Genomic DNA, 25226 nt, shown 5'->3' with positions numbered 1-25226 from the left:
GGGAGCATTTAGGCCGCTGTACATTTTCATTTTCCAAGCAATGGGCCTGAGCATTTGATGGTGACATATTACATTCAGATAATTTGGACAGCAAATATGATATCCCACTCGATAGATAAGTAACTATTCACTGAGAATTAATCTAACTACTTAGAGATAGATAAGTGGTAACTAATCATCACCGGGGACTTAACTCGGCAAGCGGGAAGCCTCGGTCCATCGGGACCACATGCGACCTTTTCTCCTCTTTTCTGGCTTTTTCTCCACCGCCTCCATCTCCATCGCCATCCATCGCCTCTCATTCATTCATTCATCACATCCAGTCCATCCAATCCATCCAATCTGTCGCCCGGGCTGTCTCTTACTCCTCTCCTTTCCCCTCTCTTCTTCCCCAGACTACTCTCACCCCCAACCCCCCTAATCCTTTTTTCGCGCTATTCCCACCTTCTCTCGCTCTCGCTCTCGCTTTGACTGGCCTCCTCTGTGAGGTCCATCTCCATGCGAGATTGCTGAGGTACCAAACCCCTCCCGCATATCCATGGCGTCCGTTTCGCCACCCAAACCGTGGGAGAGGGCAGGCGCTGCTGCTGGTATGTCCACAGCTCTCTTGGAACACAATACAACAATAAATCACATTTGCATCTGTCCGCATACGGGGTAGCTGACATGTCACTCACTTGAAGGGTCTCCTGCTTTGACAACATCATCGGCGGCTACTCCGACCGCCTCATCCGCGATGACGGCCAGTTCGACTACTCCGACCGCGGCCGCCAGCGCCTCGGCCCCCACAGCCACAGCATCCTCGACATCTACTGCTCCCGATTTACCGTCTCGTCCTAATTCCCTGAATTCCGTTGTCAATCGCACCGCCTCCAATTATTCTCCCTACTCCGCCTCCCGGTTCGGCGCAAGTCCTTACGGCGGCTACGGAAGCTACTCGTCGCCGTACTCCCGCTTCGGCACCATGGGCTCCATGTACGGAGGCTACGGCGGCATGGGAGGCTATGGCGGCATGTATGGTGGTATGGGAGGCATGGGAGGGATGTACGGCGGGATGCCCGGTGATCCCAACGATCCCAACAGCCTGACGAATTCCTTCAGCCAAAGCACCCAAGCTACGTTTCAGATGATTGAGAGTATCGTGGGTGCGTTTGGAGGATTCGCTCAAATGCTGGAGAGCACTTACATGGCAACTCACAGCTCTTTCTTTGGTACGTCAATACCTTTATCTCTACGTGTTGTTGTCCTTGCACTAACAGTGGTCCAGCCATGGTCTCCGTAGCAGAGCAGTTCGGCAATCTCCGAAACACGCTTGGCTCCGCCCTCGGTATCTTCACCATCATCCGCTGGTTCAAGACCTTGATCGCGAAGATCACCGGTCGTCCCCCGCCGGCTGATGCCACCGCCCTCACTCCGTCCGCCTTTGCAGCATTCCTCAGCGGCCGCTCCTCCCCCGCCACCCTGCCGGATGGCTCTCCCGCTCCCCCCAAGCCCTCCAAGAAGCCGTTCTTCATGTTCCTTATCGCCGTCTTCGGTCTTCCCTACTTGATGGGCAAGCTGATCAAGGCTCTTGCTCGGTCGCAAGAGGAACGTCGCCAGCTGATGCTGGGTCCGAACGGGGAGCCCGTGCAGGGTCAGGGTGCACCGCTCGACCCTTCCAAGCTTGACTTCTGCCGTGTGCTCTACGATTACACCCCTGAAGCCCAGGAGAGCTCCGGCATCGACCTGGCCGTGAAGAAGGGCGACATCGTCGCTGTCCTTAGTAAATCCGATCCGATGGGTAATGCCTCGGAGTGGTGGCGTTGCCGTGCTCGTGATGGCCGCGTCGGTTACTTGCCCGGGCCGTACCTGGAGACCATCCAGCGCCGCCCGCAACAGCAAGCGATCACCTCGGGCAGCGAAGCCGGCAGTCGCACCAACTCGATGCAGGCGAGCGCGGCCGAGGAGATTGCCGCGGAGGCTAAGAAGCCCGAATTGAAGGGCAAGATGGGTGATATTTCGCCCGAGAGCTTCCAGAAGAGCGCTTTTTACTCATGAGCGTCATGCACCCACCCATCTCCCTCATCTGTGCGCCCCTTATATACCTATCTATAGTCTCATAGTTACATTTCCGAAACGCACACACTCACCCACACACCCCAGCTTGACTGCATGCATGCATGCATGTCTGTATGTTACGAACCACGCGAAGCACGTGGCAGGACCTAGGTTGACCGCCTGATGATGACTTATTACCATTACTTTTTTCTTCTTCTTTTCTTTTTTGTCCCTTATTGTTATTGTCGCCGGATTACCCGGATTTGGATTGTCTAGCGTTGGGTACCTGGTATATGGGCATGTTTCCTTTTTTTTTTGTTCTACTTTCTTATTCTCTTCGAGGGATTGAGTCATCATTTTCCGGTGCATGTTTGTTTCAGCGCAAAAAAAGAAAGATCTCCTTTAAATTTTCTTTCTTTTTTTCTTTTTTCTCTCTCTTCCCTCCCTTTTCTCTCTTACCTATATGGTTATCTCATGCAGCGGGAACGAAATATAGTATATTCATCATCTACTATCTATCTAGTATTTTTACTTTTCCCCCTCGGTTGATTGTAAGAAGTAAATTGACATGTGGCCTACGTGCTCACTACCTATCCAATCCAACATGCATAGTAGTTCTTCAATTAGTAAGTTCATGGTACCTACTACTACGTAGTCCTTATCCATTCACCGAGGGGGCTCACCCACTTACTACTAACTAATCGATATAAATGAGCATAAGACGTAGTAGTCAACAACCAACCCCGTTCCCATCAACAACCACCAAGTCCAGAGTGTACATTCAGTCGCTATGACCTAGTAGCAGTACTAGTAGTAACCCACCCTATCCATTATCCCAGTAACTACTAATAACTAAGTAACCACTATTCTTCTTATCTATTTAGTATCTATTGTGACCACCCATCCATAATCACCGCATTACCCCAATAACCCATCTATAGGATATACTTACACTCCCATTCTAGTAGACAGGCAAAGAAGAATCATTAATACATATGTTTTACAAGTTGAATGAGTAGATAGACCAAGTAACGTGCTAGATACATACATACATACATACTGTATCAACATTTTGCGCCTACTGGACCTGAAACCTAACCTGACCTGACCTGACCTGACCTGCTAGTAATTTTGCATACCGCGAGCGCAAAGATGGAAAAGACGCTATCCTACCTATGCATTATACATACAACTCTAGCCATCTACCGTTACGTTCTGGTTCTATGGAGCTACTAGTACTGTCTATTGTCGCTTGCCTATGACGTTATTGCGGTGGTGGTGGTGGTAGAAAGGAAGAAGGAACTAAGTAAGCTAGCTAGCTAACTACTTACTTACTGGGCAGGACGGGAAGTACGGAGGCTTTAGCTGACTTGACATCATCGTGCAGATGTGAGGCATCCACGGAGTTTAGTCCAAATGGTGCAGGAGGGGGGAGGGGAGGAATGAAGGAGGAGATTGATTAATTTGGCCTGTTACTAAATAATAATATACAAATAATTCGATGAGTAAATAGGGATCAGGGCATGTGTTCAATTGGTGTAGTTGCTGCCCAATGGCCCAATGCGTACTTTTGGCATGCTGTCTACATCATAGAGAGAAGGTACATCTTTGTAATTCCAGTCATTAGTACAGGTTGGTAGATGATCTGTAGACAATGAGAATACATCAAAACGAAATTAAGGTAGATGGATATAGGAAGCTGATGCTTCTAGATTGCGGGAAATCAGTATGACGGCCCCTCATTTTGGGCCACAGGAGGAGCCAAATGAGCTATCGACGTGAAGGGTAATTTGAAATATCCCCAATGACATTATTAATATCATAGCCTGTGAGGGAGCAGAGAGTGAGGATGAGCGAGTAGTTAGTCTATGCACTGACTCTGATAGACTGACAGGGACTAAGAGAGCTAGCGTCCGCGGGCTTGAGGATCAGCGAGGGCCTCATCAAGAATCCAAAACCACCGATGCGCTTCGCCCCTCCGATCTGCTGCTATTCATCGACTTTCAGCAGCCCCAGCAATTAGGCCAGGAGCACGCGCTCACTGGTACCAAATCGTAGCTAGTCGGGCTCGGCTGCCGCATCGGAGACAATCATCTCACATCAGCCCCTGTTTTCGCCTTCCCATTGGTCATTCTTGGCAGGCCGTGTCTGTAGCGGATATCGTTTCCTGGGCCTGTAGAATCGCTTGCTTTTTGTTCTTCTATGGGCCTTTGCTTTTTCGTTACTACCAGTCTTCTCCCTTTTCGGGCTATGCTCTTTTGTGACCCCGGTCTTGCTGTCCACGGGCCCTAGTCACTTCAAGAGACCCGAAATAGAAAGATTGATCTATGTTAGTGGTACAGCAGGGTATGGAGAACTTGGCCCAGAAGTTGATTTGGTCTAGAAGTAATGGTCCGACCACGACTGCACTACAGCTAAATGCAGGGGCCAATCACTGTGCGTTGACTGTTTATGTCTCCCTATTCGGACCCGTCACGGATCGCTGTTCCCTGTGCTCAACCATGGTAGATAGAGTGATGCACGATCGGGTCATATCTTCTGTCATCACTGGATCGACAACCGTGGTGCTAGCATATCAAATTATACTTATTGATAATTTAACAAGGACGATCGACCGTCCCAGTAATTCTGCATGCTGTCTCGATATTTGGATGCTTTGCTGGCATGATCAAACCAGAAAAGCCAACCATAAAACAAAATGCAAGGATGACCAATCTGCTGAATCCTTGCATTTTGGGAGACAGCAAGAATCGGTTTCCTAATCTCGGCGATGGATCAGTGCATGGCTTGCCTTGTGGTATAATGTGACGATCGGAATTGATGCCAGAGTTTGTGAGCCTTCGTATTGAGCCCAAGCACCGTGAGGGCGATTATGCGTTTCACTCCATCGCAGAATGTGCTATGCCATCCTCCTCCATGTTCATCCACTTGGCTTGTAATCAGTATGCTTTGTTGAACCGGGTACCAATATTGAGACATTGAGCGAGAACTATAGCCGCTGATCCGATAGAGAGCACTGCCGGTCATGCCTTGCAATTGGGAGTGCTCAGATGGAAGGCCGACCGTGGCAACAGTCGAAATCACGAGTTGCAGATACCGACCGACGTCCAGTAGTGCATAACAGGATTCTTCCCTTGATCACAATCAACGGACTATCGTAGTATGAGCCGAAGGATTCGCCGAGCAAGGTTTGCTGCACTCCCTGAAGGATGTAGTATTGAGGTCACTAGAGTCACAAGTCAGACAATGTTTATACCATCAACAGCCAGAAACCGCAGATGTCACCGTATGATATCGCAATCTTCTTTCATCTTAAGGGTGTATCGCAACCTACATTATACCGATTTCCCAATATATTCAAGCCATGGATGCTCTATATAGTCGGCACTCTGTGAAATAAATAAACGAGAAGGAAAGAAATAAAAACAAAGGGAAATAAAGTGGAATATTACAGAGGGGACACCAAGTGGAGAAGGAGGCAATCGACTCAACCTGCCAAAGAACAGAATATAGCAGAGTATAAGGATGTTGACAGATATCCAAGATCTTTCTTTGTTTTCGTCCAAGGACGTTGATGTTCTTCTTCTTCTTCTTTTTCTTCTTCTTCTTCTTCCTCCTTCTCACTGCCCGATTGAGCGAGAATGCTGGTCAGAGTTGGAGGGCTGGTGGCTGCGATCCTCGGCAGGAACAAATCGGGACATTGATTGATCAAGAGTCCTCGAAAGCTTCAAAAGCTTTTCCTGAAACATCTCGAGGGTCATCCAGCCATCTGGTCCCTGGACCCCGTCAGTCATTGGTTTCGTTATGTCATTGGTCATAGTTCCGGAAGAGACTGATAAAGATCGCGCGCTGCCAATTCCTGGATTACGAACTGGTTCGGGTGGATCGTCATCTGTGTTATCTAGTCAATTAAATCTTCCACCATCCCGACTACATGTTGCTAAAAACCAACAAAATACCTGGCAGGGCATGTAGTAGAATAGCAAGAGAAATCAACAGAGGGGTGGGGAATCTCACGGAAATGTGACGGTGTTTCTGTTGAAGGTGATAATGTCATTGCTCGTTCCTCTGGCGGTGGGGTAAAATAGCTCATATCGGAGGGAGTTTCTGGCGACTAACATGAGTAATTGCAGCACTGGGGGCGGATTGGGAGTATCCTACCTGGTTCGGGACTTGTTGCCTGGATCGGCTGGACGGGCTGGACGGGCTGGATGATCTGATGGCCCTGGGGACTGTGCGGAGGGTCCTCGCGGGAATTATTGGCCTCCATGTTCGATCCATATCTACGGACAAAGCGTGAGATGCGTTTGGAGTCGACTTCTTGCCCAGCAACACGAAAACCTGTTTGCTTGCCTCGAGCCGCTCGTTTCTGTTGCTTTCGGATCATGACATGGACTTCTTTGGCCTTGATATTCTTGCGGACATGCCATGCAGCCAGGCGATCTTTGTATTGTTTTTCTCTAGAAAGTTTGAATGTCAGGGGAAGCCTATAACCAAGCTGATTCGTCCAGGAGTGGGGAAGGGAAGGGAAATAGAAGAAAAAAAAAGCAACATCAATAACAATGACGCACTGTCCTCTTCTTCCGCTTTTGGTGGTGAAAGGAAGAAACAGCATATTGCTGCAGAGGGACAGGTGATGCAAGCCAATAAGTGAGAAGAATGACAAATACGAGGGCGAGTGGGAAAGGCAAGAAACAGGGCAGGAATGGCAAATAAGAGAAATGGAGGCTGTACGATGCAACAAAGTTATAGTCACGCTCCATGATTCTCTTCACATCACGGAGCTTGAGCTGATTGTCTCGGTAGAGACTCTCGATAGCCGTGCGATACTCATTCCAATCCTCTGATTTGCGGGGTCGGAAAACAGTTGATGAAGAGGTTGGAATGGTAGTGATGGAGGAGGTGGTGGAGGTGGTCGTGGTGGACGGCGGCGGAATGGAACCATCCATCATGAATTAGTCACTGGAAATTCCTCGTCAACCATACTCTGAAATGGATCGGGACGTGCGAATCAGCTAGGCGGAAGCTCGATATCACAGCAGAGATCGGGAAGAGTAGTTGAAAAGAGAGTAAGGAAAAGAGAGAGAGGGATGACAGGAGTAGAAAGTGGAGAGGCTAGATGGATAACTTGAGGGAAATAAGAAGGTCGAAGATAAAAAGGCGAAGTAGGAGGGCGAAGTGGTTATGCAGACAGAAAGCCGTACGGAGAAGAGACGTCGTCAAGAGAGGGGGAATTGTGTCAGGGTAACCAGAAAGAGTAGTAAGTAGTAAGTAGTTAACTAGACTAGCTAGCAGCGGCGGAGGCTGATGAAGCCAAAGGCAGCAGCAAGAAGCAGCAGCAGCAGCAAGAAGCAGCAGCAGCAGCAGGCGCGAAACAGGGTCGCGGTCTTACTAGCAGTTAGCTGGTGGGAGTAGATCGTGTTCTGCGGAGGGCGGGAATTGGTGGTGATATAGTTCGGGGGATTTCAGCGAGACCGAAAGAGTATGTAAGTAAGTAAAATAAAATAGAAAAAAAAGTAGTCGTTAGTTAGTTAGTCTTGTCAGTTCTGTCAAGTCAAGTCAAGTGCTGTCGAGTTGTCACAGTGTTCGACCACCGCCAGCCAAGGCGATAGAATCAATAGCGATAATCTTAGTCCGGAAAAATCAGTGGAAAAGAAATAAGGAGTAGTAATGGCGACAGCAATAATAATAAATGATAATACTACCACAACTAAATAATAATAGCAACCATAACTATTACTCTCTGGTTGCTGATGGGAAAAATAATTAGACTAATTGACGAGGAGCCAGCAGCGGGTTAGTTAGTTAGTACTACGGGGTATGCATGTCAGTAAGAGTAATGTACGTTGGCTGACCGGCCATCTGGATCCTTTCCTTCCAACCAAACGATGCCAACAAACAGGAGAAGACAGCAGCTTTGGAATGAAACATTCGGGAAGTAAAGTAAGTCATTGATCTCCTGTCCAATTAGGGAAATAGACGCATTTTTCAATCTTAACTCTGTTGGTTACAAGTTATGGGCGTAATGTGAGAGGAGGAGGGGGGGTAAGGAAAGTAATGAGTATCATAAGAAAAAACACAAAAGGAAAGAGGAAAATAAAATACATCAAAACAAGTGCTAATTCGGGCCATGAGAAAGTAAACATTGTCAATACCGCAGACCGGAGGCGTCTGGGCAGCCAGTAAGTACTCCCTCCCCACTACTAGGCGAGGATCCCACAGGGCAACCGGGTGGTTCGCCGCTGGGGTAAACCTAGTACGGGCGCTAAATAAAAGTACCGCTGCTGACTGGCAGGGCCAATAGCATCCGCCTACCCTTTGCGGCGACCTGCTGCTGAAAAGCCCGCGGATGTCGCTATCCTGGTTCCCGCGAGCCAATCATGAATTATATGAAGTGGTCCGTGTACTTTTGTCACGTTCTGTCTGTCCGGTTTTGTATGGATGTATGGAGTTCCGACAGTTCGCGGTTTGTCGTAATTGTAATAAACCATCAGAATGTGGAATCACAAGCATCATCATCAGCAGCATCATCATCAGGTGGGCAGGCACTAATTTAGGCGTTACGAGGTACCTTGCCTGGGTCAACCTGGTCAACCGCCTCGGAAGCTAAGACCTATTACCTGAATAGTGTAGGTGTATCGTCAAACGGGGGGAATTACATCCTTTTTTTCTTCTTGGATTTTGTTTTTATTCATACTAATTTCTTTTCTTCCCACCCTAAATGTTTTGCAGATGTGATATAAAGGAAGTTTGGGTTACAACGGTATGCCAGCATGAAATGTGGCAGTCGCAAGTCAGGCACTTTGTAATATCTATCTATCTATCTATCTACTACTTCTTATTACTATCTATCTCGTTGGAAAAAGGTGAGGCACTGCTTGGTATACCCGGGTAAATAGCCTGGTCGCCCTCCCTCGGGAAAAGGTACCCAGTTGCTCTAGACTCCTGGTACTTACTAACACCTTGGAGAATATTTCCACAATGACGCCATGGATGATTTTCTACTTCATCCGCAACAAACGCCAAAACTGAAGCTAGTATTTTGACCTCTGCTGGGGATATAACTGAAAAAAACAAAAGGTGTTGACGGAAGGTTGAGAACATGGTTCAATGCGCAAGAAAGAAAAAAAAAAAAAAAAAAAAAGGGAGACACCTTGAACTGAAGCGCCGAGTTCTTTAGTCTGCGACCCATCCGACGGCCATACTACTTGGGAGTTAAGTGGTCCCTTCATATAAAATCTGCGCCATTTCTGCAGGTGCAACAGCTCGAAGGATCCGTCTAGCTCCAACGTATATATCCAAACCCCAGTCATACTTCCGTTGCGTCTCCTAATTACTACTAGTAGTAGACTCCTGACACCAAGGAGCTCGTTCCTCTCAAGCTTGACAGGGGGGTGTCGGGGAAGGATGTCTTCCTGTTCGTTCAATCATCGCCCCAAGATCTGCTAAAGGTACAGTGAGCATAGAATCCAGCGATCTAGAAAGGGAAAGAGCGATCATGATCATGCCAAATCATCAAGAATGGGCCAATTCTCGCCTTAATTTATCTGCCAGCACAGTATGATCAGGTTGCGGATGAAAAAGGCTGCGGCTGCATTTTTTCCTTCTCTTGCTGACATTTTTTTTCTTTGGCTTGAGTTGGATTCGTGGATCTTCGGGACGGGACTTCCATACACGCGTCCGTGTGTTGATGAGTGGGCTCATGACCCGATGTGGCAAAGTTGGATCATAGCAAGGATCATAGGATGAGGCCTGAGCTCTCCCAAGCGAAACTTTCATTTCCATGACTGTGGCTTGGACGCTACCTTGATCAGGGGGGGAAGGAATTGCCTCGTTTCTGAGAGAGAAAAGGGATCACTCTACTTCCTTCCCTGTTCACATATTGGATGCAACTCACTGCAGCCATTTCATTATTTCTCCGCCGTGAGGGTCGTCCAAACTCCCATTATTAGGTTTCTTCATGAGCACAATCTTGGGACGATATTCAACGACAGCTGGAACTTTCGGCCCGTCAAGTTGACGGTTCGGATCGGAGGTCCGCCCGTTTTCCCACCCAAAGTTCTGCCGGGGATGCAAAAATACAACAAGAGCATAGGTACGGTATTTACGACCGGAGCCACTGTATGGACTATCTTCCTTCCTTCTTAGTACCTGTCCAAGCTTGTCGAGTCGGCCTGAGCACGACCACTGTGGAATATTATTAAGAAATTTAGTAGCTGGCATTGTTCCAGTCCTTACAGTTTAAAAAATATTATGGCTGCCTCCACGGGGGACTTAACATGAACAGGCACCGATGCAGTCGGACAAGTGAGTATTTTGGATCAATGTCCTTGTTCTTGTTCCTCTAACCGTTTTTTCTTTCTGGCTGTCAGGGTTGGGATCGGTTCGTTTCAAGTATTGTATGTGCCTCACTGAACCGGCCACTGATCAACTTGGTTTCGCCCTCGTCGACCAGTGCATGGGATTCGCCACTAGCACTCTCGGGGAACAATACACTTTCTGTCTTAATCGGTGTCTCACCATCACTTGCTGCGAGCAAATACTCGGCCCATGGGGATCTTCATGATTGATGACATCAGAACAGCCACGGAGGACACGAACCGTGGGAGCACAGACTGCCTAGGGCTCTCTATTTAAGTGATATAACTACATGATGCCATGGCTAGTGGCTTTGTATACCTTACCTTTCGGTACTGGTACAACACCGTGGAAACAGCACCATTTTGCCATTATATTTCCGATCCACCAACTTTGGTGCAGGATAACGATTCAGGCTATTGGAGCCCCGGCGCTGCGCATTACCTTGGAAAATGAACCAGGACATTCAGGAAGGTGTGCCAGTTGGCCAAGGGCTGACAGAGGTCAGCTTAGGTACTTTCGCACTTACCAGGCAAACCTTCCACAACCTTGCACATAGTGCATGTGTCATCTGGTTCTGATGAGGCCTATTCTGTTTCTCTACTGTGACCCATAGAGCAGAGCGAGCTGAGTCCTGCTGAGCACAGCTGAGGACGACAGAAACTCACTTTCGTGCTCTGGCGTATGCTAGCCAATGTCATTTGAGGATCGCCCATCCTCGTGGGAGGGATCCAGCCAGCCACATTGCACGGTATAGGATATGGCCCGATGAATGGTGGGAGAGCTTGTGCTGGATTTATTTGTTGCCCCTGATGGCTCTCATTCTTGGGGTTGGAGTTTCAATCACCAGCATTCGATCTCAGGTTTCACATGCTGTGTCCGCCAGCAGATCCAAAAAGCCAGCCTCGCTTGGGTCAGCACTATCCGTACGTTGCTCAACATGGTGAGGCTAACCTAGTGGGCTCTGCGGAAGAGCCGAACTTTCTAATCCTTCCGTCCAGTATTGTAGGGATCTATGCTTCAACGCCTCGGCGTCCTGCTGGCTGTCGGGCACTCTCTTTGCAGCTGACATAGGATTTACTCAAAATGCTTCCATGCATCGGCACTAGAAGGCTAAGTCCAGTCGATCATCGCCATGCGTCGTCCTGAGAATCAAGTTATCGAGCACGACATATCACAACTGATGACTGGTTTTTCTTTTCCTTCGAGGACTAACTCCTTAAGTTCGAGCACATCGAAGCAGCCTGCCCACCAAACCCCCCTTCCCTGTCCCAAAATGCCTGTATCTGTGTTACCTGTGTAAAGATACGCGATACAGTATGATACTTCATCCTAGTAATTCCTGCCTATCGTTCAAATCCATACCAAAGCAAATTCCACCCATGACGCCCTCTCATAACTATAAGGAAAAAACAAAAAAGGGAGATAGATAAAGACGCAGAGAAACAAATGAAAAAAAATGAAAAAAGAAGCAATACCATATCCCTCGCTGTCTCTTGTTTTCTCCCTCCGTCGGAAACTCACCCGGCCAAAAGTACCTACTTACATGCAGTGATGAAATAACCCATACCTAACTAGGTAGGTAAGCTGATAGCCGGATAGTAAGTAGTAGCAGTAGTGATAGTAAAAGTCCAGATTCCCTCCTCCTCCACCCCCTCCCCTCTCTCTCTCGCTCGCAGTCGAATATATCCTCCGCCCTAAGATTTAGTTCAGCTAGCATCACGTAAGGGCTGAAACAAAAAGCACTGCATGCACGACGACCTCGACCATTACAATATTACTAGGTAGGTACCAAGTGCAATGTCCATGTACGATATATGTATGTTTGTATTGATGTAAGCATGTAGTTACATACATACGTACATACTTACAGCAATACATACAACCGGAAATGGAACAAGGCAACCACCGGCGGCATACATACTTGCATCCAATCAATCAATCTATACATAGATAGAAAGATAGATAGATAGAATACTACAGTAGCACTACTTAGATAAGTATTTACCTACCTACTACCTAACGGAAGGGAGCAAGTTTTTTTTTATCGCTACTTACTTCTTTCTCGGGTAATAAAAGTACTTAGTTCTTGGGTGGACGGTGTGGTCTATCTGTTTGTCTTTCTGTTCTTTTCTCCTACTACTGCCAATTTAGGTTGTTTATGGGTGATTACCCCCGCCGCCCCCCACCTCTTTTCTCGGTGTCTTTAGTAGATTATGGATGGGATGGGATGGACGGGTATATAGGAAGGTGATAAGTACTGGGGGTGGTTTGGCAAAAGTACATATGAAGTTCAGTGAAAAAGGGACCCAGCTTTGAGGGGATGTTCATATTACAGATTATTATACATGGTGAGTTATAAACTAAACTACGGGGGGAGGATATAATGATTCTGGTAATTGGTTGTGGATTTATGGCTGGCACTACTTACTTACTTTCTACTCCGTACGTGGTACTTAAGTTGGGGATAAGTTGATAGTAATTGGGAAATGTAAGGTGGTTGTTTTTTCCAGTCTCACTACTAGGTATGTATGTATGTATGTATCTAGTACCAATTCGACTACAGATTTTTAAAACAAGAAACGGAAGGAGAGGGAAGAGAAAAAAGCAGGTGGACGAAAGAAAGAGGAGACGCTAATGTCGCGCCGTGAATAGTGCATCCGTTTCCCGTGCGTGTCGCGCCCGCCAGTCCGTCACTTAGACAATGCGCTAAGGGACATCAATAAGACGAAGGAAGAGGAAAAATTGAGGAGGGGAAGAGCGGATGGGGTGGATGGTTGGAGACGATGGGCGCTACCACAATCGCCTCCTCCTCTTCTCCTCTCCTCTTCCCTCGTGTGGATTGGCATGGGATGTAGGAGTTATCTAGCGTCGTTTTTTAGGGGTGTGGCCCCCCCGGGGGCGGGCCGAAACATTCCCAGCAGTAGGTTATGTTTTCTTTTGTGACGGTTGTAGGATCATCCCTGGGCTATCTGTATGACATTGGAGGGTGAGGGGAGGGGTGGGAGGGGAGGAGAAGAAGGAGCGAGAGAAAGAGGAAGAGGGCGAGATTGAGAAAGTGGGTAAAGACCCAGCGCCATGGATCCGCACAATGTCCGAATGATGGTGGCTGCATCTCTAGGCTGATTTTCCCTTTGTTTCCTTTGTTTTCGCTCCCGCGACGCGGCGTCAACTTTCGTCCATTTTGGCCCTTTCGTTCGGACTTGCAGGGAACCTGGGGGTTTGGCGCGCCCGACACGCCGGACCTGCGAAATTGAGATGAAGGCGCTGCAGTCCAATCAGGATGCGAGCGCTGCAAAAGGCCAGTCTGCGGGTGTCTGTGATCGAAAGAAGCAATGGAGGGTGAGACAGGCAGGAAGGCAGGCAGACGAGTCCAGGCAAGGCAGTCATGTCCGTTAGGAGGGAAGCCATGGCTGGCTCCCATGTGGCCCACTGTCTATCTTGCCTCTCCAAGGATAATCGTACGCAGGAGTCATTCATGAAGCCAATCCTGCATCTCGCTTACAGGATTGAGTGTCTGGTCGTGTCAGATTTCGGAAAGCCCACACACACGCCCTCTCTTCTCTCACACACTGCTCCCGACAACTAGAGGACGATCTCCCGTCTCTACCACATTTCGCTCAAAGGCATCCGTCAAGGCAGGCTGAACCTTCAGCCAATACCAGCAGGAGACTCAAAGTGACACTTTCCCTGCTTGTCTATCCCTGTCAGGACCGGTCCACTGGTTCCCAGCCGGCTTGTCGAGGAGATCATCGTCCTCTTCCGACACCGCCAGCGTTTTGACGCAAAAACTGGCCACGGGAGAAGACAAAAGAGGCAATACGTAAATAACAACTACTGCGCGGTATCGTTGATCATATGCTGCTAATTCTCACTGGGACAAGGTTGCTGCTGATGGTCATGCTACAACCGCGTGATGCAAGGAAGAGAAAGCATGGTGGACTGAATACATGCTGAAGTGCCATACTGCCAGCTCACACGGCTGATGACCAGATATTTGCTTTCATCCATTCAAGTTCCAACTGGTCCATCCGGTGAGAGCTATGATGAGCGAAGTACGTTACCCAACATCGGGTTGTGGGCTGCAGGGTCGATGGGAGTCAGTCCCATTGATGATCCCGGAGGGAGTAAAGCAGGGCAGGGGGTTGCAGTCTTGTTTAATCCCGCACTGTCGGTCTATACCAGATGACGGCTTCATTTGGTTGTATGATTAGTCGTAGGCACCCCGGCTTGTTCGCCAGCTGCCACTGCGGCTGCTGCGACGGCAGCAGAATTACTGGAACCCGCGCTAGCAACGTTACTCGCATGCGCCAGCAGGAACTTACAACAGGTCAGGGTGTATTTGCATGCACGGGTCCAGGTTTCGTCGTTCTGGTTGAAGCCAAGCTTGATGCTGGCGTCGCCAATCTTGTCGCGCTTGATCTCGTATGGAAGCTTCAATCCGGGCACTGTAGTGTTAGCCTGACCCCGACGATTTGAGGGCACAGGCGCCGGCGTCTTCTCGACAAATTCACCTAGTTGACGTAAACATTCCAGAAACGCCACCATGCCTGCATCAAACCGGCGGTGAAGCCAAGGTAGATTTAGGGGCAGCTCGCCCGATGAGAACAGGTCAAGGACGGTGATCTTGGGCGGTGCGGATGACATCGCATTTGCTCCACTCAGCGCCGACTGAGCGGGAGACGGTCGAGACTGTTCGATCTTCTCTATTCTAGACATAGATCCCATTGGCTTGATCTGGTACCCTTGAAACTGGAAGCCTAATTTGTCGGCGATGGTTGCTAGGAGGAGCGCTGTCTGACCCCAAGCAGCATTGATCTCGGGCCAGTCTACCGATGGGTTAGCCAATCGACCAAGCCGCAACCCATTGATCGTTCCAAAGTAGCCATCGTGACCGATGCAGAAAGCGTCATTGTACACATTGGTCCTTTGTAGTCTTTCAAGCTGGCGAGAGTCATGGTCGTATTTCATGTTCAGCGCATCGCGTTCGTTCTGAAAATCGGAGAGGGTCAAGGCGAATGAATTGCGATCACGCCAGAACTTTTCTTCTTCAAGATCCAATTGACGGGCTTCCTCCTCCAGGCCGGCAATTTCTTCATCCAAAACTGACTTTTCTGCTTCCAACGCAAGGAGTTCTTCAAAGGCGAGCTTCTCCGCATCCAAGGTCTCCTGTAGCGACTTCTGGGCCGCCTCGAGCTCTTCAGCTGTGGGGACAGAAGAGTTTAAGTTTCGCAAGAATGAGATGTATGCATCCCGCTCCTTTGTGGCATCTGCTAGTCGTTGCTGTAAACCGTCCACGAGCATCTCTGTACATTCGGTGCAGATGGGATGGTCAATGTCGGATCGCGCGGAAATTATATCAAACAGCCGACTTGTTCGTTCGACTTGATCTGCGAAAGATGCGTCGTCCGATCCGCGATCGTTGGACTGTGTGCTGGCCGGCAGCTTACTGTTCGAGGGATTATCACTGCTGGGACCGGGCATTCCATGTGGCGGCCCAACTTGAGACTCCGTGAGCATCACAAAGGACATGTTACCACTGTCACCTCGGCCCAGTCTTGGAGGATTGGTCTGGCTACTGCCTGCCTGGCGGGGAGCTGGAACAGATCTCCGATATACCGGTGATGTAGCATGTTTAGAGGCCCGGTCGTAAAGCTCTCGTCGCTCTTGGGGGTAGGAAGGTCGGGACGATGAATGGGTGCCATGGTCCGGCAGGGATCTACCTGTTGAGCCTGAAGAGTTCGAGACGTGAACTGGTTAATTTCCGGCATGATTCCGTGCAACTAAACAGAGAGAGAGAGAGAGAGAGAGAGAGAGAGAGAGAGGGAGGGGAGGCCAAAGCTGAGATTAACGTACCGATCAGCAGGTCGAAGGCGGCGGGGTTGAGGGACTCAAGAGAGCCATCCAACTTCAAGGGAGTCCGGCACTTCTGGCAATACATGGCGAAATGATGGAATCAGCCACCCTGGCATCATTAGGATCGTAAAAGGGAAATGGTGATTTTGTCTGACAGGAGCCAGGGAGAAATCGAGAAGGACGAGAGGGAGCTTTGGGGATGGTCGGCAGGGGATCGCATTTCACGAGACGTCATGCGGCAATCCGTGCGCGGCGCGTGTTTTGGCGTCGTTCTTTCCCCGACCGGCAGTTTCAATGGTCTCTATTCACTCAATGCAGCTCCAGACAATCGGAATGCAAAGTCGGTTGGTTTAACACTCTGGAAGGTATGCATAATCCGTGTTAATCACTTCTCAAATTGAGCCTGTCCCCAAAGCTTTTGAAATGTGTTTATGTTGTTCACGAGACATTGAAATGTCCCTCTCTCTGTGCACTCAGGAGTTACTATGTCACTCCCAGTTCCTTTCTCAGTCTGCTCTACCTTGTCTCGTTTCGTCTTGGCCTCTATGAATCGGTAGTTCCGCTGCTTTGTCTATTTATACTACCCGTTACTAACTACAAGTGTAAAGAGCTTTCAACAGGCGATGTCACAACCTTGATCCAATCGACCTTTCGCTCGGTGTTTTCCGCAGAAGCAGCGCTGGAAACCTTCTTCGTCGCTACTCTCCCCCTCTTGCGCACCCAAAATAATTCAGCTACAATTTAACGAGACAATGGAAAGGCCCGCGAAAAGACCACGCTTCTCCATGGGGCTGGAACCCGAGGAAGAGGTGGACGATATGGACATTCACGAAGCACGTGCGCAGAATGATCTCCGTCTGAAGTCGATCTTCGAAGGCATTTTTGAAAAATACGGCAAGGACTTTACGGACGTTGGCGACGAAATTGATTTACAAACCGGAAATATAATCGTGAACAATGGCCACATCCAGGCCATGGAGGGCGAAGATGATACCGGGGAACAGAATGGTTGGCTGTTCGAGACGGACTTGCCTGCACCTCCAAATCCCGATGCGGACAATGCTAAGTTGGGCAGTTCTGCTCATTCTCTTGATGCAGAGGAAATCGGAGGTGATGCTGCAGGAGATGACGGCGGCACGCAATCGCAGCATCCACCGGCGTCGATGCCATCGCAAACAGGGCTGGTCCCGGACCAGCCATGGGACGCCATCATGGGCGAAGCAGCCAATGACGATCCGGACACTAACGACGAGAGGTCTAGTGCGGACTCGCTGCTAGATACTGCATTGTGCGTCCAGAATAACCCGGATGGCTCTCGGGGCCGAAAGGTGACGGCAGATGCCACAGGGAAACCGACCATCAAAAAAGCAAATTCTGCGGCTGAAGCATCCGCCCAATCCAAGGAAGTCAAGTTCAGTGAGGCGGTGGAGGCGATATGGCGCGTTCCTGAAATTAGCGGGGACTTTGCTACGCCTACATGGAACAAGTCACGTCCTGCGCCTTCTTTCAATACAGTGCGGTCTCAGTCTCCACCGGGATCAGGGTCTATCTGGGCACTTCCTTGGTCCTCTCGACGGGGCTCTGGACAAAAACGCGCAACGAAGCCTCAGAAGTCACCGCAGGGGAGGAAGCATCATTCTAGCCCCGTCGTGTGCGACTGGTCCTTCGCAGAGACGCCGGACGGAGACGAATCCGACGATCCGTTGCAGGAAGACTACGAGCCCTCGCCGACGCCCAAACGGGGCATGGAGATCCGAGGAAAGCGCTCGGAATCACACACCCCAAGCCGTGCGAAAGACCGATGCAAGTCTTGCCAGCAATACTTTGCTCGATCCGATTACATTTCCCATTTGAAGGGCATTCTATCGCAGGCCCCCGATGGCCAACATGATCAGGCCGCCATGCGGAAGCATCTGGCCGCCATAACCGACTCTCATGATTCAGATAAGCGGGCAGCAGCGACCAGCACTTCCGCCCAAGAGAGTGGGGCTTCCTCTGAAAATATAACGAAAGTATCGGCGGAGAACACTCCACACGATCCTGATACGACGACGCCTACGAAGAAACGTGTTCGGACGTACATTAGTCCAGATGAAGCAAGGTTGATTATTGAGATGAGGCAAGTACAGGGGAAAAAGTGGAATGAGATCGTCGAGCGGCTTCCACACAAAAACCTGCCCCAACTCCTTAACTGGAATAAAACGCACTGGAGTGAACGCCGAGCGAACCCGCCTCCGTTGTCCAGACCGTGGACTAAACAGGAGCGGGAAGAGTTAATCAAAATCAAAGACCAACACAACCTCTCGTGGGCCACCGTCCGTGCAAGACTGTCTGGACGCCCAGTTGCGGAGATCGAATTCGAACTATTGCAGCTCTGGAGTGGCGAGGCCGTTTAATGCCCACGAAGAAAGATAATTGGGCGCCCGTGTCAGACTGACAAGGACGGGATGAAGCCGATTCGCGGCAACTGAGTCAGAGTTCGATTCGATTCAGACGTGCAACCAGTCAGTGGGGACGATCGCGTCAAGCACGACTTTTTGCCAGATTCATGCCACGACCCACTAGGGCAACTCTGGATGACAGGAGGGCCGTAGACAATCGCGCGGTTCTATCTAGCGCGAATGGGAGCCACCGCCACGGTTCGTCCGGATAAGGCCGAGGGGATCCCAGCTTGTCGGTTTCAGCGGCAACGAGCATGGTTCTGGCCGCCGCCATGTCCGACACTAGCATCAGCTTCATGCATAGCGGGAATAGCATGTTTGGGCTTTGTCGCCCCTGTCCAGGGGTCTTCCCGGAGGCCATAAATGATTAATTCTGCCTTGTCTCTCTTTGCCCGTGACGAACCCCATGCTTGTCCGCAATGAACCGTAGCTTCTATTGATCCTCTTCCTTTGCGTTCAAAACATCTTCCAGCTTTGTATCCACGGCGCCACCAACATCTCCGGCTTTGGCCCAGAACCTAGAAAGATGTCTCGAACCCGAATCAGACAGCACTGTCACAACCCTGTGACCGGGTCCCAGCTTCATTGCCGTCTTCACGGCCGCGAAGCCTGTGTGATGGGAGATTTAGCATGAGTAACACGGCAAAGGAATCCTTGGGAGCACTCACAGTTCACGGCACTGCTACTGCCGATGAATATGCCGTCCTTTTCTACAAGCCACCTAGCCATAGCCAAAGCTTGAGCGTCTGTCACTCTGACTGCGTCATTAACCAGCTCCTTCCCAGCCTCAAAGTTCGCCGTCACACGGTTGATCCCAATTCCTTCAACAATAGTATCGACCTGTCTCCGTCGTCTAGTGCCCTCCCTCTCCTTGTAATCGAACATGACGCCAAAGCGAACTCGGTTGTACAGTCCACTTCCCTGAGGATCGGCCAGCACTACATGCAAGTTCGGTATCTTTGGCTTCAGGAAGAGCGCCACGCCAGAGATAGTACCCCCAGTCCCAGCGCCCGCGACGAAAGCATCCAGTTTTCCCTCGCATTGCGCATAGATTTCAGGCCCCGTGCCATTGAAGTGTGCCCGCCAATTGGACTCGTTCTCGAACTGGTCGGCGAAGAAACCCCTTCCGTCCGTGTCCGATGCGGTTTGCGCTTGCGCAAGAGCTCGCGCCCGGTTGACAAAGTTTTCCTTTTCCACGATGGGCGCGGGTGGTACGCGGTCGACGATGGCGCCTAGTTTAAGGAGGAGATTGGACTTTTCAATCGCTTGGTCGGATGGCATACAGCTAGAGCAGATCATTAGTATTAGAGCTTGTAGCGAGGTTGTAGGAAAGTGGGTAGGGCTATGGGAAACGAACATGTGCGCGAGATAGCCTTTCGCACGGGCTAGAGTAGCCAAGGAGATTCCCGTGGAGCCGGAAGTACCCTCGTAGATTGTGTCGCCTGAATGAGGTCTTAGGATACCATGTTCTTCGGCCTGCGGGGGGGTGTAAGAGAAAATCCAGAGGGGTGGGGTGGGTTGCGTTACTATTTGAATCATGCTCAGCGCGACGCGGTCCTTGGAACTTTGTCCAGCTCCATTGAGGAACTGCAACATTGTTAGCTATACCCCATTTATTGTCATTGGAGGTGCAATGTAGTTGTGGACGATGTAGGAGTGGAATGACGTACTTCGGCCTTGCCCAGAATCTCGCACCCTGTCGCATCGGACAATGATTTGATTCGGAACAAAGGTGTATTTCCAATGCAGCCCTCAATGCCTTCGACAATGGCGGGAGGGCCCGGTCTCGCGCTCAAGGCATCTTCGGAGACTGTCGCGGCTGTCTTCGCTTGCGAGCTTGCTTGGTAGTAGTCTTTGACGCGGCGCTCTAATTCCGGGTAGACAAGATCCTTGAATCCCAGCGTGAGAAGAACACCAGCAACAAAGGCAGTGCCGATGTACAGCTGTGAGCGGTCATCCATGCTTAGAGGGGATCAAGTAAGAGCGTCTGCAGGGAAGAGAGGATATCAATTCATATCAACTATCTACGTCAGAAGCAGGTCGGAGAAGAGACCGGAGAAAAAGCTCGGGCCAACCAGAGCAACTCCGGCCAATGGATTTCGTGATTCGTCGCCTGACCTCCTCACTCTCTCGCTCTCTCTTCGTCTTTCACGATCCCTCCTCGGCCTGCGCTTTGCTGCTGCTCGCCGCCAATTCCTCCTCATGGACTCGCCAGTCCTGAATCAGCTGTTTCGGCAGCTGTTTCAACATCCTGCCTGTCGCCAATCTTGGAGATCCTCATCTGCCCTGTCGGGGCGCCGACCGGGTTGCGTGCGCCTGTCATCCACCCCATCCCGTCAACAGTCTCGCAACCTCAGTTTCCAAAGTTTTAAGAGACGCCTCTTTGGACACTCGAAACTAGATCCTGGAACACTATGGGCCCCGCGAGATCAGGTCATGCAGAATGTCGACAATTTCGAGGAGCAAATGCAGGCGTATCCGTTGGTGACGGCCAAAGAGCTCCGCCATCATCGTGAGCGGCCGCGACAAGTGAAGATGCTGACGAGAGAATTCATCGATGGTTGGGAGGCCTATTCACTATGTGCTTGATGGTCGCTGGTGCTAATGATGTTGTCTCGTTCGTTTCTAGACAGTTTATACAATCACAATTACGGCTACTTCTCGAAACACGCCACCATTTTCCGCCCCGGAGAGCCATTTTATTTCAACGAGATCGAGGACGGTCCGGCATTTTATCGCATGCTTGGGCAACGTTACGACGAATTCGAGGATCAGTTGGATGAGACCAATCCAGATGTCGCTCGTCAGCTGTGGCACACGCCAACGGAGCTTTTCCGACCTTATTACGGAGAGACGATCGCACGGTACTTGGTGTCGAACTACAAGTTGACGCTGTACCCCTACCACGACCTGATCATATACGAAATGGGTGCCGGAAATGGAACCATGATGATGAACATATTGGATTACATTCGCGACACAGATTACGAGGTTTACCAGCGGACCAAGTACAAGATCATTGAGATTTCGCCGTCGCTCGCATCGCTTCAGATGCAGAACTTGACCGACTCGCTGGATGCGGCCGGCCATTCAGACCGTGTGGAGATCATCAACCGCTCGATTTTCGACTGGGATACATATGTACATTCGCCGTGCTTTTTCCTGGCGCTGGAGGTGTTTGATAACTTTTCCCATGATCAAATCCGCTACGACCTCAAGACGGAGCTGCCTCAGCAGGGTGGAGTGCTGATCGACGCCAACGGCGAGTTTCTCGAGTACTACAATACGCAGCTGGACCCAATTGCTTCTCGCTTTTTGCGAGTGCGCCAGGCTGCGGCGCGACGGAAGTTCCGCACTCCATTGACCTCCAAGTACATGAAGTTGATGCGCAGTCAGCTGCCGTGGCAGCAGGGCCATCGCTACACCCTGCCGGAATATATCCCCACCCGGCTTATGCAGTTCTTCGATATCCTGAACACCTATTTCCCGGGCCACCGCCTGATCGCCAGTGACTTTGACACTCTCCCGGATGCCGTGCCGGGAGTGAATGCACCCGTGGTGCAGACGCGGTACAAGAGACGGACAGTTCCGGTGTCGACGCCATTCGTATGTTTCTCTCTTTCTTCCATGTGGTTGCTTGGCCGTATATTAACTCTGCATTAGGTCCATCAAGGATACTTCGATATCTTCTTCCCTACCGATTTCAACACCACCGAAGACATCTACCGTGCTGTCACGGGCAAGCTGACGCAGGTGATGAGCCATGAAGACTTTATGCGCCGGTGGGCGTATATTGAGGACACGGAGACGAAGAACGGAGAGAATCCGCTCTTGACCTGGTATAAGAACGCCAGCATGTTGATCACTGTGTAGAGGCGTCTATATGTACCATAGTATCAAATATCCAAGCAAGCATATCTCTGTATCTGCTCGTGTTTCGTCTCTGCCGTAACCTTGGTGCCTCGGCGCCTGACGGAGCTTCATGGTTGGCGGGCCCTTCATCCGACCCTCCCTCAACCATTCCTCTACCACTTTTCCATTCCTTCTGCCCCTCTCCTCTATTTCTTTCCATCGTTCCATCCATCTAAAGCACCAAGTTGCTAACCCGTGAGGGGAAATCGGCACCAAATCCGGTCAGCTTCCCCTCCCATCCCCGCAGCATCATCCGGATAGAAACCTAATCCATCCTCCCCCGAGATAGGCAGGATAAGACGATCAGGAGCCCTTGATTGGCAGCACCACCGATATCATCCGGCCGTGCAACTTATCTCCTCCCTTGGTTCATCACCATGATAGCCAACCGTGTTAGGCTCGTGTAGGACACCTGATACCCCATCCGGCTTTAAGTCCGGTGCTGTGGCCTCCTCTTCCACCGTACGACTTTGGAATCTTCAGTAGTTGCAATCACCCATAGTCCTTCTCACCATTTTGCCCAAGACATCCAATATCCGCAAAGCTAGTATATAGAAACAACAACCATGACTATTCCAACCTGGAAATCAACCGTCTACAAGAAGCGCGCAGCTCAGCTGGCTGCCATTCCACCTAGTTGGCGTCTCCCGGAGTCCATCACTGCCGATCCGCCACTCAATGCTCTAGAGGCAATCCGCTCCTGTGACATTCTGACGGAGAAAGAGCTGGAATGGACGGAGATAAACGATAGTACTGTGCTGCTTTCTATGCTGGCGAGCCGCGAGATTAGTTCCGTTCAGCTCACAACGGCGTTCTGTAAGCGCGCGGCCATCGCCCAGCAGCTAACCAAGTGCTTGACGGAGATTTTCTTCGACAGGGCGCTAGCGCGAGCTCAGGAGCTCGATGATATCTTGGAGAAGACGGGAAAGGTGACGGGGCCGTTGCATGGGCTGCCGGTTTCGATTAAGGATCGGTTTGATGTCGAGGGTTTTGATACTACCGTTGGTTTGTGTCCATTCCCTGGTATTACTCCTGCTGGGAGACAAGTGGTGACTAACTACTTGTATGTAGGCTGGGTTGGACTAGTTGGTAAACCGGCGAAAAGACACAGCAGTATTGCCTTGTCGTTGGAGTCAATGGGCGCAGTGTTGTACGTGAAGACGAACGTGCCACAGTCTCTGATGGTAAGCAATCACCCTTCTACCTTGCTCATGATGGCAGACGCTGATTGGGCCAGATGTCTGATTCCTACAACCATGTGTTCGGACAATCCATCAACGCCTTTAACAGCCAACTCATCTCCGGGGGAAGCTCCGGCGGCGAAGGCGCCCTCATTGGCACGGGTGGCAGTGTCGTTGGTATTGGAACTGATATCGGAGGCTCTATCCGTGTCCCAGCCAATCTTCAGGGTTTATATTCTATCTGTCCTACTACAGGTCGAGTACCATGGAACTGCTCGTTGTATGGCTCCATCGCCATATACATGACTCTATAGACAACGGCTGACCATTCTCAGCATGCACCAGCACTACCTCGTTCCTCCAGTCGCAGGGCCCATGGCCCGCAGCCTATCCAGCATTGAGCATTTCATGCAATCCCTCCTCGACTCCAACCCTTGGAACATTGATCCAGGCTGCATCCCAATCCCTTGGAGAAAGGAACTTGCTGCGAAACCCACAGGCAAACTACGACTGGGAATAGTCTACGATGACGGCGTAGTCAAGCCGCAGCCCCCAATCGCCAGAGCCATGCGCGAAGTTGCAGAGAAACTCAAAGAAGCTGGCCATGAAGGTATGTGCACAGTTCACAATCCCCCCCCTTTCTTATCTCCTCAACTTCCACTGATCACATGGCAGTCTTCGAATGGGACACCTCTCTCCACGTCACAGGCCAGAACTTGTGGACAAAAGCCATCCTCGCCGACGGAGGCCAACACTGTCGCTACCTGTGCGACATTGTCGGGGAGCCACTGATCGAAGGAATGGTAGTAGGGACAGAGAAAGATGAACTGACCATCTCAGAACGTGAAGAGGTCAGTCCCATACCCCCCACCCATCTTTCTACCTCATAGCCATATCAACTAACACAAACAAATATGATACAGCTCGAAGAAACCAAATGGGCCTACCAAACCACCTTCCTCCAACAATGGACATCAAGCAACATCGACGCCCTCCTGATGCCCGTCACGCCCTGGGTCGGCTACCGGCCGAAATCATGGGTCGTCAGCTCCCAGTGGCTCGGTTACACGGCTCTCTGGAACTTGCTCAATTACGCAGCTGTTACTGTTCCGGTGGCTAAAGTGGATGGTGCGCTTGATCAGCCGGATCAGGAGTGGTTGGAGCATGTGCCTAGGAATGACTCGGATCGGTTTAATTGGGAACAGTGTATGCATACCCTCCTTCTCCCTTCTCCCTTCCCTTTCTGGTTTGACTATTTGCTGACACCGTCTAGATGACCCTGACCTCGTCAAAGACATGCCCATCACGGTGCAGATCGTTGGAGGCCGGTTTGGTGAAGAAAAGGCTGTTTCGGTGGCTAAGGTGTTGGATGAGGTTTTGCAGTAGTAGTTATAGGTACTACATACTGGGTATTGCTATACATTGGGCGTATATACTATGT

General features: G+C 50.3%; 6 protein-coding genes across 6 annotated transcripts; 3 read left to right on the top strand and 3 right to left on the bottom strand.

Annotated features, from left to right (window-relative positions):
* Window positions 1-294: 294 nt before the first annotated feature.
* pex13 (peroxin PEX13) lies at window positions 295-2475 on the top strand. The gene is made up of 3 exons (XM_025706116.1): window positions 295-590; window positions 684-1211; window positions 1268-2475. Exons 1-3 carry the CDS (start codon window positions 539-541, stop codon window positions 2035-2037), a joined length of 1350 nt encoding a protein of 449 aa, XP_025566063.1. The 5' UTR covers window positions 295-538; the 3' UTR covers window positions 2038-2475.
* Window positions 2476-5657: 3182 nt separating this feature from the next.
* BO88DRAFT_423101 (Clr5 domain-containing protein) lies at window positions 5658-6986 on the bottom strand (the record flags this gene model as incomplete). Its single annotated transcript, XM_025708626.1, has 4 exons — window positions 5658-5886; window positions 6055-6151; window positions 6199-6535; window positions 6609-6986. 4 exons carry the CDS (start codon window positions 6984-6986, stop codon window positions 5658-5660), a joined length of 1041 nt encoding a protein of 346 aa, XP_025566062.1.
* Window positions 6987-14204: 7218 nt separating this feature from the next.
* Window positions 14205-16336, bottom strand: BO88DRAFT_476863 (beclin 1; the record flags this gene model as incomplete). Its single annotated transcript, XM_025711956.1, has 2 exons — window positions 14205-16118; window positions 16252-16336. 2 exons carry the CDS (start codon window positions 16334-16336, stop codon window positions 14590-14592), a joined length of 1614 nt encoding a protein of 537 aa, XP_025566061.1. The 3' UTR covers window positions 14205-14589.
* A 237-nt stretch (window positions 16337-16573) lies between these two features.
* On the top strand, window positions 16574-18967 carry BO88DRAFT_209396 (Myb-like DNA-binding domain protein). The gene is made up of 2 exons (XM_025701914.1): window positions 16574-16616; window positions 16872-18967. The coding sequence occupies exon 2, from the start codon at window positions 17004-17006 to the stop codon at window positions 18645-18647; it is 1644 nt and encodes a 547-aa protein (XP_025566060.1). The 5' UTR covers window positions 16574-16616; window positions 16872-17003; the 3' UTR covers window positions 18648-18967.
* A 158-nt stretch (window positions 18968-19125) lies between these two features.
* BO88DRAFT_412370 (putative cysteine synthase) lies at window positions 19126-20653 on the bottom strand (the record flags this gene model as incomplete). Its single annotated transcript, XM_025708084.1, has 3 exons — window positions 19126-19301; window positions 19361-20279; window positions 20363-20653. The coding sequence occupies 3 exons, from the start codon at window positions 20651-20653 to the stop codon at window positions 19126-19128; spliced, it is 1386 nt and encodes a 461-aa protein (XP_025566059.1).
* Window positions 20654-21227: 574 nt separating this feature from the next.
* On the top strand, window positions 21228-25171 carry BO88DRAFT_423097 (putative acetamidase; the record flags this gene model as incomplete). Its single annotated transcript, XM_025708625.1, has 10 exons — window positions 21228-21252; window positions 21322-22298; window positions 22356-22445; window positions 23153-23609; window positions 23676-23788; window positions 23842-23992; window positions 24156-24395; window positions 24461-24636; window positions 24709-24991; window positions 25059-25171. 10 exons carry the CDS (start codon window positions 21228-21230, stop codon window positions 25169-25171), a joined length of 2625 nt encoding a protein of 874 aa, XP_025566058.1.
* Window positions 25172-25226: the final 55 nt, after the last annotated feature.

The sequence above is a fragment of the Aspergillus vadensis genome (assembly GCF_003184925.1).
Source record: "Aspergillus vadensis CBS 113365 unplaced genomic scaffold BO88scaffold_4, whole genome shotgun sequence".
Taxonomy (NCBI): domain Eukaryota; kingdom Fungi; phylum Ascomycota; class Eurotiomycetes; order Eurotiales; family Aspergillaceae; genus Aspergillus; species Aspergillus vadensis.
The sequence above is the reverse complement of the archived record's forward strand: the minus strand, read 5'-3'. Positions and strand labels throughout refer to the sequence as shown.